At 40.7% G+C, this 16,539-nt stretch overlaps 3 protein-coding genes across 3 annotated transcripts in view; 1 reads left to right on the forward strand and 2 right to left on the reverse strand.

The window, feature by feature from the left end:
* The window catches only part of LOC145481782 (uncharacterized), a 35,402-nt gene extending 33,243 nt beyond the window's left edge, over positions 1 to 2,159 (reverse strand). The window contains exon 1 of the mRNA XM_081460314.1: positions 1,389 to 2,159. The gene's annotated coding sequence lies outside the window, so the exon portion shown is untranslated. The remainder of the gene's footprint in view (positions 1 to 1,388) is intronic.
* A 115-nt stretch (positions 2,160 to 2,274) lies between these two features.
* On the reverse strand, positions 2,275 to 5,855 carry LOC145481788 (uncharacterized). The gene is made up of 5 exons (XM_081460324.1): positions 5,707 to 5,855; positions 5,464 to 5,607; positions 5,152 to 5,364; positions 4,891 to 5,064; positions 2,275 to 3,068 (listed from the first exon to the last, which is right to left on the reverse strand). Exons 1-5 carry the CDS (start codon positions 5,761 to 5,763, stop codon positions 2,997 to 2,999), a joined length of 660 nt encoding a protein of 219 aa, XP_081316450.1. The 5' UTR covers positions 5,764 to 5,855; the 3' UTR covers positions 2,275 to 2,996.
* Positions 5,856 to 14,020: 8,165 nt separating this feature from the next.
* LOC145482491 (melanocortin receptor 4-like) lies at positions 14,021 to 15,180 on the forward strand. The gene has a single exon (XM_081461092.1). It carries the CDS (start codon positions 14,242 to 14,244, stop codon positions 15,178 to 15,180), a length of 939 nt encoding a protein of 312 aa, XP_081317218.1. The 5' UTR covers positions 14,021 to 14,241.
* The last annotated feature ends 1,359 nt before the right edge of the window (positions 15,181 to 16,539 follow it).

Genomic DNA, 16,539 nt, shown 5'->3' on the forward strand with positions numbered 1-16,539 from the left:
TAGAAGGTGGTCTGTAGAGGGGGTCCATAGGGGTAGTCCGTGGACCGGTCCATAGGTAGTCCGCAGACCTGGTCCGTAGTGGGGGTCCGCGGACCGGGGGTCAGTGTTTTCGGGTAACCCCCCCTGGGGAAGGCTGCTTATTGACATGATTTTCAATAGATGGTTTTCACTGTCACGCAACGAAAAAATAAATCGAACACTATTCAGTGGATAAAGTCGAGAAATTTTAATATTATAGGAGACAGGTAAAGGAGACACTTCTCCAATTTTTGGGTCTCTGCGCTTTCCCAAACTTCAGATATTCGTCAAAATGTTTTGCGCAAATTTACAGAGCCCAGTATGGAGCCGCCATGTTGGTGGAGCTCTGTGCTCCACCAACATGGTGGCCGGAAAATAGTGCAAACATCTGGAACTTACTTTGGCTATCTAGGTGACTGATTATCTGAACTGAACCAACAAACATTGACACAAGCACTTTTCCTAACACTTTAACTCCTAAAAAGGCTAAAATTCACTAGATAAGTGTACATTTCTCCACAAACGCGATTGGAATGGTATGTCACGCACCGACATAACTCTGAACTTCAAACGGCACCGGTTTTTAAACCAAGCACACTATTGAGCTGAAAAGTTGTAAACAGATTTAAGTTTAGATCCCCTTATGCCTTGTGAGGATAAAAATTTTCGTGGCTCTTTAGTTTTGGATTTTGATATTTGATGACGTCACGTGAAAACGATCTATTGACCTAAGATTTACAAACTGGTCACTGTTCCTGGAGTCAAACTGATAAAGTGGACCAGTTTTTCACCTCTTTTACATTAGTCTCATTTATCTAAAAATTTTGACTACAGCTTTTGTTCTCCCACGGCCCGATTTCCTGTTGTTTTAAACTGATCAATTTTTCAACATCTTGATTTTCATCTCCTTGTGGTGATTTTAAAGCAAACCCTTCCCCGCATTAGGAATCTAAATTCACCAAAGAAAAGATGCCAGAGCATTCAAATACATCGCAAAGGTCTCACGCAAGCTGGAAGCAAAATATGCCGTGAAACTCGAGAACGTTGGTCGATACTCAGTTTAATCGAACGTTCGTTCCTGACATAATCATTTATTGACACTCCTCACACAAGGACGAGAGACCTTCAGCAACAATAAAATCACTGTGTTATTCCTGAGTTCTCTTGATACTTAAACATTTCAGGGTAAACAAGCTCATTCTGACTTAAGATCCCACAAACAAAACCAAATCGACGAAGGACTTCCAAAAGCCCGCCATTTTGTCGCAGTACATACACTCCTCTACGTAGAGCCAGACACCGTACGAGCAAACAACAGTTGCTAGCTCCATTACTCCATTAAAAACACAACAAGGAGGTTCATACTGTACCTTCATTCCAATACAACGATAATTCACATCAAAACTTCCGTTCGTATTCTTACAGAACCCTTCAAATGCAGTACAAGTCACTCAGATTTTTGATCGAGCATCAACAGTTTGAAACTGGAACTAGTAAGGTTAACTCAAAATAACCGGGGGTGGGGTAGGGTACCTTTTGTTTGTTTGTATTTTTGTTAGTCTTTTGAGCTCTTTCGTTTCGTTGACTCGTAATTGTTTCTCATTCTGCACCTGTGTTTACATCTAGTAAATCCTTGGTTGGTTCGTCTATCTTACCCTCTTCCAGGCATTCAGTTAGTGACATTGGTCCGGCTGCAGCACAAAAATTGGATCAACTCTCCCTATAATTTGTTTTCTTGCAGTTTTTTTTTTTAAACGAACAGTACCTTCCCTACATCAAAGCTATTGATCAACAATATGCTTATGCACTACTGGTAATATTATGCAGCAGAAGCCCTTCTAGCTTTGTCTTTAGACGTAACGCATGTGCTTGATGACTTAATTAAATGAAAGCTACGATGCAGTGTTTTTATGTACTACCATTAAATTAATGCATTATGCACAGACACCATGTTAACAGAGCCTCCTGAAAGCACAGTGTGTTATTCTTCTCAAGTGGCTTTAACAGTTAACAGCTTATTAAAGTTTATTTTAAACTTTGAAACTCTAGACATATACACTCTAACCCTGGCATGAGCTCTAAAATGAAGCTGTTGAGCGGTAAAAATGTGGTGTCACTTCTTCTCAACATCATGAAAGATGTCAGGAATTTGCAAAGTCTATCAGTTTTAAACACATTGTAGGAATTATTGTGAGTGAGGAAAAAAGTGATCAAAGGTCAACAAAGAGTTTATGCAAATAACAAAAGGGGAACATGAGATTTGTTTAATGTATAAAGAGTATTCCCTAACACTTGTGTACCATTACAATATCATAGCAGGCACAGTTATATACAGTGCGAACACAACATATTGTGTAAAAGGACATTTTAATGCTCCTGTTTTCTGCTGTCTTGTTGACATCATCTGTGGCTGTTTGAACATGTTTACAAAAGCTTCCAAGATCTCCACAAAGAGCAAGAATAGAATATGTTTGACTACTATTATTCAAGATAAGCAACTCAACTCTTATTGACATGTTAAGATAAAAAGAGATTAAAGAATGCATGGCCTTGATCTAGGGATTTCATTGATGTTTTCACCAGGAGGGAAACTGGTTTCACAGGCAGTAAAACTATTTGAACTCAACTTCTTTATAACAAAAACTGTCTGCTAGATGGTCAAACCAGGCAGTTAAAATCATCCTAACTGCCCCTCAATTTTCCCACTACCCATCTCTTAATGAAACCACTGTTAATCAGACTAGAGAGAGCAAAAAGGTATAAGAGAAAACAATGGCCTGTTTAACACATATACAAAACATCACAAGAAGTGTCCATGTTAAAAAGCAATAAAATGCTACATGACGTTTACCACAAAGAGAAATGTGGTATAAACTTGCTGTCGGAAGAAAATGTGATTTATGTATATATATTTATATTGTACAATGTGTTCGATTTTGTCCTGTAGCCATAAAAGTATTACAATACAATAGAGAAGGTCAAGCCGTCACTTCTTCTTCTTGATGGTCTCCATTGGTGGTTTTCTGCTTTTTCAAAAATTCTTCACCCTCCTGAAAAACAAATTGAAATAAGTGAGGACAAAATTATTGACAACAAAGCTTTCTAAAAAACCTTCTGACTTCAAATTCTAATTCTTCAATATTAATTTTATTATTGTTAAGTAGCATTAACAAAAGCATTATTTGTAACCACACTGCTTTCGATGTGGCTGGGTCTTTCACTGACATTGCAGTGTGCGAGACCATGACTGAAAAGGTGTTTGGAAAGTCTGTCAATAGTGGAATATTTTAAAACAAATGCCATCCTTCAAGTAATATTACATAGTTGCCACAGGCATTACTTATCAAAATTCCCTGACTTTCCCTTGATTTTTTTTATATACATGTATCTCATCATGAACAGAATGACTTAATCCACATTTGACAGTGGTGACAAGATGACACCAAAATGTCATGTTAAAGTGTTTATTTCTCTTTTAAAATGTTTTTCCCTGTTAAAAATACAATTTCAGTGACCAAATAAATATAAAATGTCATATCTAGTAGTGGCTTCTGGCGTGAACTTACAACCTTCCTTTCCACTTGTTCAATAAGACTCACAAGTTTTCCATAAATTTTCCTTCTTCATAATGTAAAAATATCATTCTGATCACAGTGATCCCAAATGTTTCTTCAAGCCTTCAACGGTGTTAAATCAGTCGTGTTAAATTATTTCAATTTTCCCTGACTTTTCTTCATATATAATGTCAATTATCCCTGACTCAGAATAAAATTCGCTGGCTTTTCCCTGACCTTGAAGAATTTTTTTTTCTCTGACCATTTCCTGACCTGTGACAAGCCTATAATATTGTACATTTAAAAACTGTATTGATTTGAAAACTTCATGATTCGGAATTACAACAAAATTAGATTTTCAATCTATCGGTACACTAAAAAACTGAAATTTTGAGCATCAATAGGATAATATTGTTTCTGAGTAAACAATTCAAAACTATAATTTGATTTTGATGTGAACTGGTGGCCAAATAAACCAGCCCACAGAAATTATTCTATGCAAGTATAAAAATCTTCCCATTCATTTATTCAATACATAATAGATGATATAACTGTTCAAGGGTTGATTTTTAATTGTTAGTCACTAGTGAAAAATTTCAAATAGATTGTCAGGAGTTTATGTCATTTAGTGCCGCGAAAATTATAAGGAACATGCAAATCTTAAATGTTGAATCACATAAGACACATATTAACTAAAGCTGTAGAAATGTGTACTTTCTGAAGAACACATTTAGACTTTGCCCTGTTGAAAAATAGTGCATTTCAATGATCCCGGTGTTATTCAATAACAAATTTTGAACCGGAAGACGGAGTTTTGTCATCGCTCAAGCCAAGGTGAAATCGGGTTCCGCTTTAGTTTAGGAGTGAAAAGCGTGGCGTCTAGCTGCGAATTCAATAGCTGTTTGTCTCGGGAACAAGTAGATCCACATTGTCATAAAACAATGAGCTTTCCTTGCATAAACAATTGAAAAAACCGCGATAAAGCAAGCATGACATGCCAAAATGGCGTGACAGACAGCAATGTACATTTCAGGCTTGTCGATATCATTTTCGCTGCACAATGTTGAACTTCGGGTGGAAATCACTGGAAAAGTACCACTTGCAAACAGTGCGTGTGGCGATTTTGCAAAAAGAACCATTTTATCTGTAAGCGGAAATTATTAACATAATTTAAATTTCCATGTGACAATGACAAACAAAAGTAACACAGAAATTTAATAAGAACTTTTTCTACAGACCAACAGTGGTCTCTAAAATCGAAGTCTAACTATGAGCAATTTTTTGTTTTCAAAACAACTCGTGCTGCAGTTTTCCTTACCTCGATAGTTTCTTGCATGGTTCCCTTTCGCTTCAGGTCAGGTTTTTCGTCTTCCGTGTCACCGTTTTGTTTATCTTCCACGCTTTCTTCAATAGCCGCTTTCACAGCTTCGGTTTCTCCACGTGTTCCACCGTCCACAGTGTGGCCAGCGTCCTCCAAAAACTTTTCGCCCTCCTAAGAGAGGAATGCACCGTTTGATCAGCGAAAACACTTTTCAAACAAGCCAAACATAAACCCGAAGAAAATTGTCGATGATCTCACCGCAGCGGTCGCAACCATCGTGCCATCTCGTTTGACAACTGGTGTCTCTTCGCCATTCTCTTCGCAGCTACCATTTTCCGCTTCTTCTTCTTCTTCTTCGTCGTCGTCTTCGCCGCTTTCGTCTTGTTCGGCGTCTTCGTCCACTTCTTTCATGGCGGCGGTCTCTGATCGTGTTTTACCGCGTTCTTCATCTCCAAGGAGATCGCTTCCCTCCTAAAAATGTACAACATATGGTACAAGACGCCTTGACTTCTGAATTTTAAATCTTCGACAGAAAGCGAAACTAAACAACTTTCGAACTGTGGCTCTTACCTGAGCGGTTGCTGCCATGGTCGAAGTTCTTTTTAGTTTGCTCGCAGCATCTTCCTCTTCGCTTTCCTCGAGTTCTCTTTGCTGCGCCCTTGTTTTTGCATCTTCGTGTACTTTCCCTTGCTCTTCAAGAAATTGTGCTCCTTCCTGAGGCAAAAAAAAGAGGAATAATCATTCAATCGCGTTGCAGGGAACCTTCGCATTAAAGATTTTTCGGTGTTCGCGCGCTTTCGATCTTTCTCGCACCTTGGCAGTCACAGTCATGGTTGAATCCCTTTTGAGCTCTGGGGCTTCTTCGGCCATTTCACGAAAGTCAACTGTCGAGAAGTTACGGAAAGAAAGAATAAAGAACCAGCTCCAGCACCGACCAAGCTGACAGCAGAAAGAAACAGAAACGGAAAGGTGCCGCATAAATAAACTTCAAAGCGCGGAAACGCAATGAGCGCTTCGCATTGGCTGGGTGGTTGTCAAAGGCACAATGCCAACAAACGTGATTGGTTCATCCTCATTTGAAGTCGATCCATTCATTTATCTAAAATTGGCTTTTTAGCGTTCTCATATTTCCTGTCACAAAAAATAAGCTTTCAATGAAACACGAAACACTGCTTGTCTGAAGGAAACATGACATTTTAATCAACTTTTTGCTCGGTCTTCGTGGAAAATAAGTAAAAGATGATGAGCAGGGGTGGGTAAACGCTGCTATTGAATCTTCAAAGACTTTGATATCAGCATATTTGGAGTTGGGTATTTCTATGCCAAGCACCTGTGCTTGTTTTGTATTAAACAAAGACAGGCCGTTTCGGGTTTTAATAAATGGAAAAATAGAGCCAAAGTCTTGTGTTGTACGCAATAACAGTAATGAATGCAGCCATCTGGCAAGTAACAATGCCGTCATCTGATTGGCGGAAAGGTAAAACAATAACACACGTGTTGTGAATCGAGCAGCAATGACGTCAAACGTGACCCTTGAAATATTAAAAACAACATAGGGCCTGGGAATTAAAGAAAAACTCAGAAAAGCAAAAGATACAGAAATGAAATGAAATCAGGGGGCAAAGTATTGCATGAAATACAAAGAAAACAAAAGAACAGAGAAAAAAAATGACATTAACAAGTATCATTTAAACTGTTTGTAACCGTTTTATCCACATCTACTGAGCTTCAGTGCAGCCCCTGAAGAAGGTTAGTCTTGTCTAACCGAAATATTGAGCATTAAATTTACCCTTTTCAGCCGTTCGGTCAGCCTTTCAATTGGTTTTATGCTTTATTTTACACTGCTGATCCTGATCTAAACCAAGATCCGGCTTCACTCGGCTGCTGTTTGTAGAAGTGGTCCTTGCATTACAGTTTAACCAACATTAACAAGAACACAACAAAGGAGATAGAAACAAAAAGGAAAAGAGAAAAATGACACCAATCTGTACGTGATTAAGTGTAGATTTATATCGCGATTTTCTGCCGCTATAAATAAATATATGCGGGTCTTGAAAAGTAGTAGCCAAATCGTCTCGCTCTTCAAATCAGCCTCGTTTGCAGGGTCCTAGCCCTTCGCCTGAGAACGAGGTTGGGACGCTAGCCTTGTCCACAGGACTTTCCCCTTAAAAATTGGGAGGGGAAGCCCTGGGAATGAGGTTAGTTGTGACACGTGCCGGGAACGCGTGTTCCGCGTAAGACGAACTTTGTTACCATCCAGGTGCTGTTTTTAAAAGTATCACTGAGTGAGCTCCGTGATTTCTGATCATGAATCCACCGCAAAATAGCGGAGAGTGTTTGAGAAGAAATATTCCACACACTAAAGGGCAGTGTGGGACTGGCATGGAGCACATTCCATGACATTCGAAACAGCTACAGATCTCGTGTGTAGGCTTCAACGGCTAAAATGCATCCCTCTCGTTTCCAGACACTTTGGCGGACGTCGAACTTCACATGAGGCGAACAAGACGAACCAACAGTCTGAGCGAATTATGTCCATGATAAATTCATCATTTGACTCAACTGAGTTAGATAGACCAAGACGTTCTATCCGAATGTTTCAGACGGATAGAAGTAACGTTTGACCCAACGGTCGAGGTTTACCCGTTTGGATCAACCTAACTTGGAATCCTGCATAGGAAAAAAGATGGCGACCGGTACATTTTCGTAGCGCACGAAATCCTTGACAACGCTTATAAAAACGTAACGTAAAGTTCTGATTTCTTCAAACCTAGCATACTTTATGAAGCAAAAGCAGAAGGAAAGCCATTTTTTTTTTTGCAATATTGCAAAAATATGGCTTTCCTTCTGCCTTTATGGGCTGTATAAGGCTCGCATGGTATTGTAGTAAAATGTACAGACGCCATCCTTTTTTCTTATGGAGGATTTACATTACTTGCAAAAAATCTCGGACGATTTTAATTTCGGACACAGAGAGTGTCCGATAAAAAAAGCGTCCGAAATCATTTACAGTATAACATAACATTTTTAAGTAGCTCCAAAAACCTTAGTTTAATTTATGGAGCGAACTCTGAATTGAGACAGTGCTCGAGATACGTAACATCTTGATAGAATTTGGGTTATTCTCTCCTCGGTATATCTGCAATACCTTGAGGGTGCAGTAAGACCGTGACTATCATTTTCACAGATGTTGTTTCAGCTTTATTCTTGTTTTGTTATGTTGGCGCAAATTTACTCTAGGTCATCATTCCAACTCCGCCATGGACGGTCCTAAGCCCGGCTGAGAAAGGAGGAAGGCTGGGCGTAGGGTTAGCATCCCTACCCCGTAAAAGCTATGCTGCTACAGAAACACCAATGATGAATCCACAAAGTCCACAAGTTCCGGGAGAAGAAGGGCTTTCCTCGCGAACGTGCATGACGAGTTGCAGGGAAAACCGAAAGGAACGTGCAACGCTGACTACCCTTCTGTCGACCAGAAAAACCTTAAACATCGGAACTTGGAACATCAGAACAATGTTTGAGTCAGGGAAGACAGCCCAGGTAGCTAGAGAAATGCACAATTACAACCTTGTGGTGCTGGGACTTTGTGAGACCAGGTGGGAGCAGTCAGGACAACTGCGACTGACAACAGGAAAGATGGTGTTGTATTCTGGACATGAAGAGAGTAATGCTCCCCATACGGAGGGTGTAGCACTTCTGCTGACGAAAGAGGCACAAAAAGCCCTGATTGGGTGGGAAGCAAGAGGACCAAGGTTCATCACAGCATCCTTTAGAACAGCGAGGAAGAACATTAGGATGAATGTAGTGCAGTGGTATGCCCCAACAAATGACAAGAGCGATCAGGTGAAGGATGGGTTCTACAATCAGCTGCACGACATCCTCAGCAGGGTAAGAAACCAAGATATCAATATTCTGATGGGCGACTTTAATGCCAAGATTGGATCGGACAACACAGGGTATGATGAAGTAATGGGAAGACAGGGGCTCGGTAAGATGAATGAAAATGGTGAGCGCTTTGCAGATGTATGTGCTTTAAACAACATGGTGATTGGAGGCAGTGTGTTTCCGCACAAGAGGATACACAAAGCAACATGGGTGTCCCCGGACCTTATAACAGAGAACCAGATCGACCACATCTGTATTGCAAAGAAGTTCAGAAGATCGCTAGAAGACGTCCGGGTCAAGAGAGGAGCAGATGCTGCATCGGATCATCATCTGGTAGTTGCCAAACTAAGCTTAAGCTGAGAAGGAATCGAACAGGACAAGAAAGAAGAAGAGCACGATATAATGTGGATTTCCTGAGGGATGTAAGTATGGCAGAGAGATTCAGAGTGACACTGTCCAATAGATACCAAATCCTACAGGAGTTACATGAGGACGATGAGGGTTTGGACATTAATTCGCAATGGAAGGATATAAAGGAGGCAGTTAACTATGCTTGCGAAGAATTGGTGGGCCGAAGGAAACCTGAACAGAAGGAATGGCTTTCGGCAGAGACACACCAGAAGATACAGGAAAGGAAAACTAAGAAGGCGGCAATTAACAACTGCCGAACTAGGGCAGCAAAGAAAGAAGCGCAGAAACAATACGCTAAAGTGAACAGTGAAGTAAGGAGAAATATCAGAACAGATAAGAGGAACTTTTTGGATAGAATGGCCCAGGAAGCAGAGGAGGCGGCAGCAAGTGGGAACATGAAACAGCTTTATGACATAACCAAGAAGCTTGCAGGAAAGTTTGGACGAACAGAACGTCCGGTCAAAGATAAGAACGGAAGTGTCTTGATGGGTGCGGATAAGCAGCTAAGTAGATGGGCAGAACACTTTGAGGAGCTTCTTAACAGACCAGCTCCAGCAAATACACTAGACATCCCCACCGCAGAGGAAGACCTGTCAATTGATTGTGGTAAGCCCACCAGGGAAGAAATCAGGAAGGCCATCAAACAACTGAAGAATGGCAAGGCAGCAGGCACAGATGAGATTCCAGCGGAAGCACTCAAGGTAGATCCAGAGATGCTTGCTGAGATGCTCTATGGATTGTTTGAGAAAATCTGGGAAGAAGAAGAGATCTCCTCAGAATGGAAGGAAGGACTCCTGATCAAGATCCCCAAGAAAGGAGACCTTGGCCTGTGTTCAAATTATAGAGGGATCACACTCCTGTCTGTGCCAGGGAAAGTACTGAACAGAGTTATCTTGGGAAGGTTGAAAGGGCCGGTAGATCTCAGCCTCCGGGTTCAGCAAGCCGGCTTCAGGCCAGGCAGGTCATGTACCGACCAGATCACAACACTGCGAATTATAGTGGAACAATCAATTGAATGGAACTCCCACCTTTACGTAAATTTTGTCGACTACGAGAAGGCTTTCGATAGCGTAGACAGGGAGACATTATGGAAGCTGCTCCGACATTATGGTGTACCCATGAAGTTCGTCAATCTGATTCGGAACTCTTATGAGGGTTTGTCTTGCAGAGTGGTTCACGAGGAGCAACTGACAGAGAAGTTTGAGGTTAAGACCGGGGTGAGGTAGGGATGCCTGCTGTCACCCTTTCTGTTTATCTTGGCTATAGATTGGATCATGAGAGCTGTCACAAACCAGAAAAGAAACGGGATCCAGTGGACCTTGTGGTCGCAGTTGGACGACCTGGACTTTGCGGACGATCTAGCGCTTCTGTCACACAATCATCAGCAGATGCAGGAAAAAACATCGGACCTGCATCGCACCTCAATGCAAGTAGGACTGACGCTCAATAAATAGAGGACAAAGATCATGAGGATCAATGCAGGCACTGATGAGCCAGTCAAAATTGAAGGGGAAGAACTGGAGGAAGTTGAGTCTTTTACCTATTTAGGTAGTGTAATGGACAAAAGTCGGGGAACAGACGCAGATGTGAAAACTAGGATCGGCAAGGCACGATCAGCATTTAACATGCTAAAAAAGGGTCTGGGGCTCCAGAGAAATCGGTACATCCACCAAGGTACGTTTGTTTAACTAAAACGTTAAGTCGGTATTGTTGTATGGAGCAGAAACATGGCGGACAACCAAAGCATCGATGAAGAAGATCCAGACCTTTATTAATCAGTGCTTACGTAGAATCCTAAGAATCCATTAGCCAGAGACTATCAGCAATGAGAACCTATGGGCAAGGACGCAGCAAACTCCAGTGGAAGAGGACATCCGACGAAGGAGATGGAGCTGGCTTGGCCATACGCTACGCAAACCACCTAGTAGCATTGGCCGTCAAGCCCTGAACTGGAACCCCCAAGGTCAAAGAAAGAGAGGGAGACCACGGAACACCTGGCGGCGGGAGCTTGAAAAGGACATTAAAAGGACTGGACACACATGGAAACAACTTGAAAGGATAGCTCAGGACAGAGGAGAGTGGAGAGTTGTCATTGGTGGCCTATGCTGCGGGAGGAGTAAAGGGCCAAAGTAAGTAAGTATCATTAGTTCCGCTTCTCCGTATGGAGAGTGGGGCCAGAAAGTTTACTTCTCCAAAACTGTCAGCCGCCGCCAGCTCTGTGTCTACCCAAGAACAACAACCTATCGCCATTCCCTTTTTCTCTACTCACCTATACGCCAGGTTTTTCTGCGTCTTCCTCTCTTGCGCTTTCATTCCGGTGCCCAAGATGTCAGTGCAACTCAGGCCGGGAGGAAACTGTTATCCATTCACAGCACGTGTCCAATCCATGTCCACCTACTTCTCTTTACTTGTTCGCTGATAGTTTCCATGTTAGCTCTCTTGCGCACCTCTTCATTTGACACTCGCATAGGCCAATAAATTTTTAAAAGCCTACGCAGGCATTTGTGCTGGAAAACATACAGCAACACAGCTATTACACTGGACTTGAATATCCTTCTCTTAGTACTCTTTACTTTAGTTGATTTCAACAAAGTGTCCGAAATGTCCGAATTGATTTGTCCGAATTGAACGTCCGAAATAAATTAAACGTCCGAAATTTTTTGCAAATCATGTAGGTCGTCCCATGCGAAGTAGTTGTTTTGGCGGTACACTAACATCGCGGTGGATATTTAAGGTGGGATGGCACCCTAATTAACATATGACGATGTTGATAAAAAGTCAATTTTCTAAACGTATAAGATTTAAAACCATCATCACCTGTGAAAAAAGCATTTTGAAACGGTCTGGCGGAATTTGCCTCAAGATAAGTGTGCAATTCAAGGAATGAACGCGCTGGTAGAATTATTTTTTGTTGTTCGCGTTATTTATAGCCAAACATGTTCGGCTACTGCTATAGAGTAATCTTAACATATGTGACTGTGCTATGACAGCTTGATAGTTGCCATTACTTGTGAAAAAGCGTCCCAGTTGAATCATCATCACAGGCTCTTTCATGTCTCCATAGAAAAGAATGTTCCCTACTGAACTGAGGTACGTTTTCACATACTAAAACAACCCTACCCCTCCCAGAGATGTAACCCTCAACCCCCACCCCCCCCTGTCAATACTTGCTGGCTTGTTTAAATGCATAAGAAACTGAGCGAATTTTTCTCAAATGTCTACTATTTGGACCGACTGACCTCACAGCAATATGTTTACTTGAAAGGTATACAAGAGGATTATCCGAAGCCTTGGGATAAGGTATTTTAAGACCAATAGTGCCGTGATGAAATCGACCAAAAAAACCCAGGGTATAAAGGAGTACCTTTATCGGTCTGATTGTCTATGAAAGACAGGAGAGTAGCTAGCCATTATTTTTTTCACTATAATTCCGAGAAGCAATGCAAAAATTGAGAGTACCAACTTTTCCCGATATTTTAGCATATGAATAGGTGGTTATACTAGTATTACCGCTGACTGAGTCAATAATCTTATGCTTAGCTTTCAACTGCGATCCCTTTTCTTTATGGGATTTTACAGCAATGAAGTGTGTCATATTCATGAACGTGACTGTATAAACAATAGCCTCCATTTGGCGCGAAAATATGCTCGGATATTTGTCCGCGGACATTATCTGTTCCATGAAACACTTCCCCGAGAGCTAAGCTCGAGGAAAACTGTGAGCTTTGAGGAACAGAAATTGTCCAAGGACAAATATAATATCCCAGCATATTTTCGCGTCAAATGGAAGCTATTGTGTCTATCATCCTTCAAATAGTTTTCGCAACACGCGCGCAGTTTTGAAAATTGGGGAATATCACTCGGATATTCCCTAGTTTTAGTGTAGCGCCAAGTTGGCTATAATTATCTCTTATCCAACAAGAGCGAGTGGAATAATTGTTAAAATTAAAAACGCCCATGAAATGATAAAGAAAACTAAAATAAAATAAATATAAAAAGCACCCAAAACTCAGGCAGAGCTTACCATATTTGTATAACATGGTATAATGGCTCATAACTTATGATGGCTAAGCCAATGAAAACTCTCGAATTGAATTATATCCAATGATAAGGTTAATACTGATTATCGGCCACTCAAGGAAATATAAGCCTTCATTTTTCCCTTGTTAGCGCAGAAATCTTTGATGACTCTCTTGGAGTCAAAAGGCAATAGGCTAACGATAATAGCCAGCGCGGCCTTTCTAGCTTCCGTTCCCACTGGCCACCGGTCGGAGACAGAGTGAGCCTTACGCACAAAATCTGAACAAATCAGATCGTTCGAAATTTGCGCCAGGCACCACGGCGCTTACTCCACAAAACTGAGCGCGGCTCTATATGTTAAACCCATAAAACTGGGCAGGGTAACAAACCGATACGTAAATTTGTAACTCTTCTTGTAACTGTCCTATGCACTCTGAAGAAAGGAAAGTTGTATAACGCCCAACACGTTCTTGGAGAAGAGAGAGAGAGAGACAGAGGCGGGAGGTGGGAATGAGTGGACTCGGAATTCTTTCGATGTCTATTCTGATCAAGTGAAAGAAAATGCAAATACCTCTTAATTTGCTTTTTTTTCCCTTAATTATTCCTCAACCGCAAAACAAAAATAGGTAGTAAACCAGCTGCTTGACTATATAGTTAATTAATATGTCTTTCGTAATTGTCAATGATTCATACCTTTTTAATGTTGGTGCGATCCAAGAAATAAAGAGAGTTTAAGCTGTTCGTAATTTGTTAAGAAACACAGCTTCGTAACTTTGCAACGATGACAAGTTCCGTCGAAAGTGATACCGAGTTAAGGAATAGGTCATTTCTGAGTTGCGATTTGCCTCTGTTTATAAACGGGTGTTTGAGTGAAAACATTCATAAATATGCAAATGTTTTCCGCCTAGAGATTCATTTTCATACAAATCAAACTAATTTTCATATGAATGGTTTTGCTGGAAGACTCGTTCTCAGAATCGTTTACAGCGTACGGTTAATTAACCTACACCTTGTAGTCGGTTGTAGATCAATATGGCAACAGCAAACTTTACTGGAGACGAATACCAGAAATCAATTCAACAACAATTATGTAATTCGTCATGGTCAACTCCTGGTTTTCACGGCCACTTCACATTTCTTTCAGGTGTAAACGTTTTCCTGTCCGTCACTGCGTTTCTTGGAAATACTCTGGTCTTAATTGCTCTTCCCAAGGAGTCTTCACTTCATCCGCCGTCCAAACTCTTGCTTCGCAGCCTTGCAACAACTGATCTCTGTGTTGGTCTCATTTCAGAGCCTCTCACCGTTATCAATTGGATGTCTGTAGCGAATGAAAATTGGAATATTTGTCGCCACGTAGTAATAGGTTTTATAATAAGTTATATTTTGTGTGGAGCGTCAGTCGGAACTCTCACTGCAATAAGCGTGGACAGACTTCTCGCCTTGTTGTTGGGACTAAGATACAGACAAGTTGTAACTTTAAAGCGAACATACGTGATCGTTATTACCTTATGGGTTTTGCCCGCTCTCTTTTCAGCAATGTGGTTTTGGAAACCCTTCATAACCTTATGGTTTGTTATTATAGGTGTACCAGTGTGTCTTATAATCTCAATCTTCTCTTACACAAAGATTTTCCTCACCCTTCGTCATCATCAAAATCAAGTACAAGACCACGTTCAAAAACCGAACCAAACGAATCAACTGAACATAGCACGATACAAAAAGGCGTTGTCCACTGCAATATGGCTGCAACTGACGCTGGTCGCTTGTTATCTACCCTTTGGTGTAGCGTCGGCTTTTATCACGAATGGTGGAAAATCTTCATCTGTTTCGTACGCATGGATTTACACATCCACTTTGGTCTTCTCAAACTCATCAATAAACCCCATTCTTTACTGTTGGAAGCTAGAAGAAGTCAGACAAACAGTGAAGGACACAATCAGACAGGTGCTTTGTCGTTGTTTTTCGAGTTAGATCCTGTAGACCGACAAAAGTTGAAAACTACTGAGGTTTAACGGTTAAGATTTCGAAGTCTTATATTAAAACTGGTTCGTACTCATTTTAATTAATATATCGATGTTAGATGTTTCTGTCGAAGTAAAACGGGAGTCAGAGAAAATCTTATCATTGTTGTGAATAAACAAGTTGTTTCAAATGACGACTTATCATTTTACAGCTGCTTTAACTATAGAGATGAAAAACGACAAATTGCAATTCTTCTCTTGTGGACTACATTACACAGAATTAAAACACGGTTTAATTAAAACAAGCAGTCAGCCGGGAGTTCTTATAAGATGGTTGAGCAATTCTGACACAAAATGAATCAGTACTTTACTAGTGCATGAGTCAGGAAAAAAGTAGAACTTATAGTATTAATAGTGTGCTCTTGACTTTTACAGTAACCACCTCAAGTTCAGTGTAATCTGGTGTTCATTCCATGTTTCGTCGTCAGCTTTGTTCTAAAATTTCAACGAATCTTTACAATAGTTAACAATTATCGGATAAGGTAGAGCAAAATATCGTGATTTGTCAGGGTGGGGAGCAAGTCAATGAGCTATTTCCGAGTTGCTTGTTTTATCTCTGTTTCAAAACGAGTCTTGGCACCCAACCGTTCATACTGAAATGAGTTTTTCTTGCTTGTTCATTGTCTTGCAAATCAAACTCATTCCATATCAAAGGTTTTGCACCAGGACTAGTACTCGTTTTGAAACAGAGGTAAAAAGCAACTCGGAGATGGCTTGATGCATATGTTTGCCGGAGCCGAAGGCTTAGGCAAATAACTGACCTGCGAGACACTCACAAATCACGTTATTTTAATTTGCGACAACCGAATTCAATAATTGTTTGAGCACTCGATTACTCAGTTTTGTTTTCATATTTAAATGACTCTCTGGCAGCTCAGGGAAACGATCTGCCATTTTTCCCACAAGAGCGTGGCTACAATTACGCGTGAGCAGAATACTATTTGCAGCAAAACACATTTAGACGGTACTACGCACAAGCAGACCATTATTTGTAAGCAGTTATTTGCAGGTCAAGTGATGTGCTCTCGGCCAATGAGAAACAAGGAAAAAGCATCGAATGAAAAATATGATTTATTATTCAGTTTTTCTTTTCTTCAACGGAAAAACAACAAGTAGTAAACCAGCTGCTCTGGTGTATAGCTAGTTGATTTGCCTTTACAAATTGTCAATCATGATGTTAGCGTTTGATGAGTTATCATCCCCTACGATATAAAGAACGTTTAGACTGGCTTCAGTTATTAATAAAAATGCGGCTTCGTGATTTTGCAACGATAAGCAGTTTTGATCGTGGTCGTTGACGGATTTTGAT

This window comes from Orbicella franksi, chromosome 3 (assembly GCF_964199315.1).
Source record: "Orbicella franksi chromosome 3, jaOrbFran1.1, whole genome shotgun sequence".
In the NCBI taxonomy this organism is placed as follows: domain Eukaryota; kingdom Metazoa; phylum Cnidaria; class Anthozoa; order Scleractinia; family Merulinidae; genus Orbicella; species Orbicella franksi.

What these genes read in the sequence shown, in the direction of transcription:
- LOC145482491 (XM_081461092.1), top strand. Translation starts at nt 14,242, where the DNA reads ATGGCAACAGCAAACTTTACTGGAGACGAATACCAGAAATCAATTCAA.
- LOC145481788 (XM_081460324.1), bottom strand. Translation starts at nt 5,763, where the DNA reads ATGGCCGAAGAAGCCCCAGAGCTCAAAAGGGATTCAACCATGACTGTG. An exon ending in CCATGACTGTGACTGCCAAG is followed by an intron (nt 5,608 to 5,706) that starts GTGCGAGAAAGA and finishes TTTTTGCCTCAG; the next exon opens with GAAGGAGCACAATTTCTTGA. An exon ending in CCATGCAAGAAACTATCGAG is followed by an intron (nt 3,069 to 4,890) that starts GTAAGGAAAACT and finishes TTTGTTTTTCAG; the next exon opens with GAGGGTGAAGAATTTTTGAA.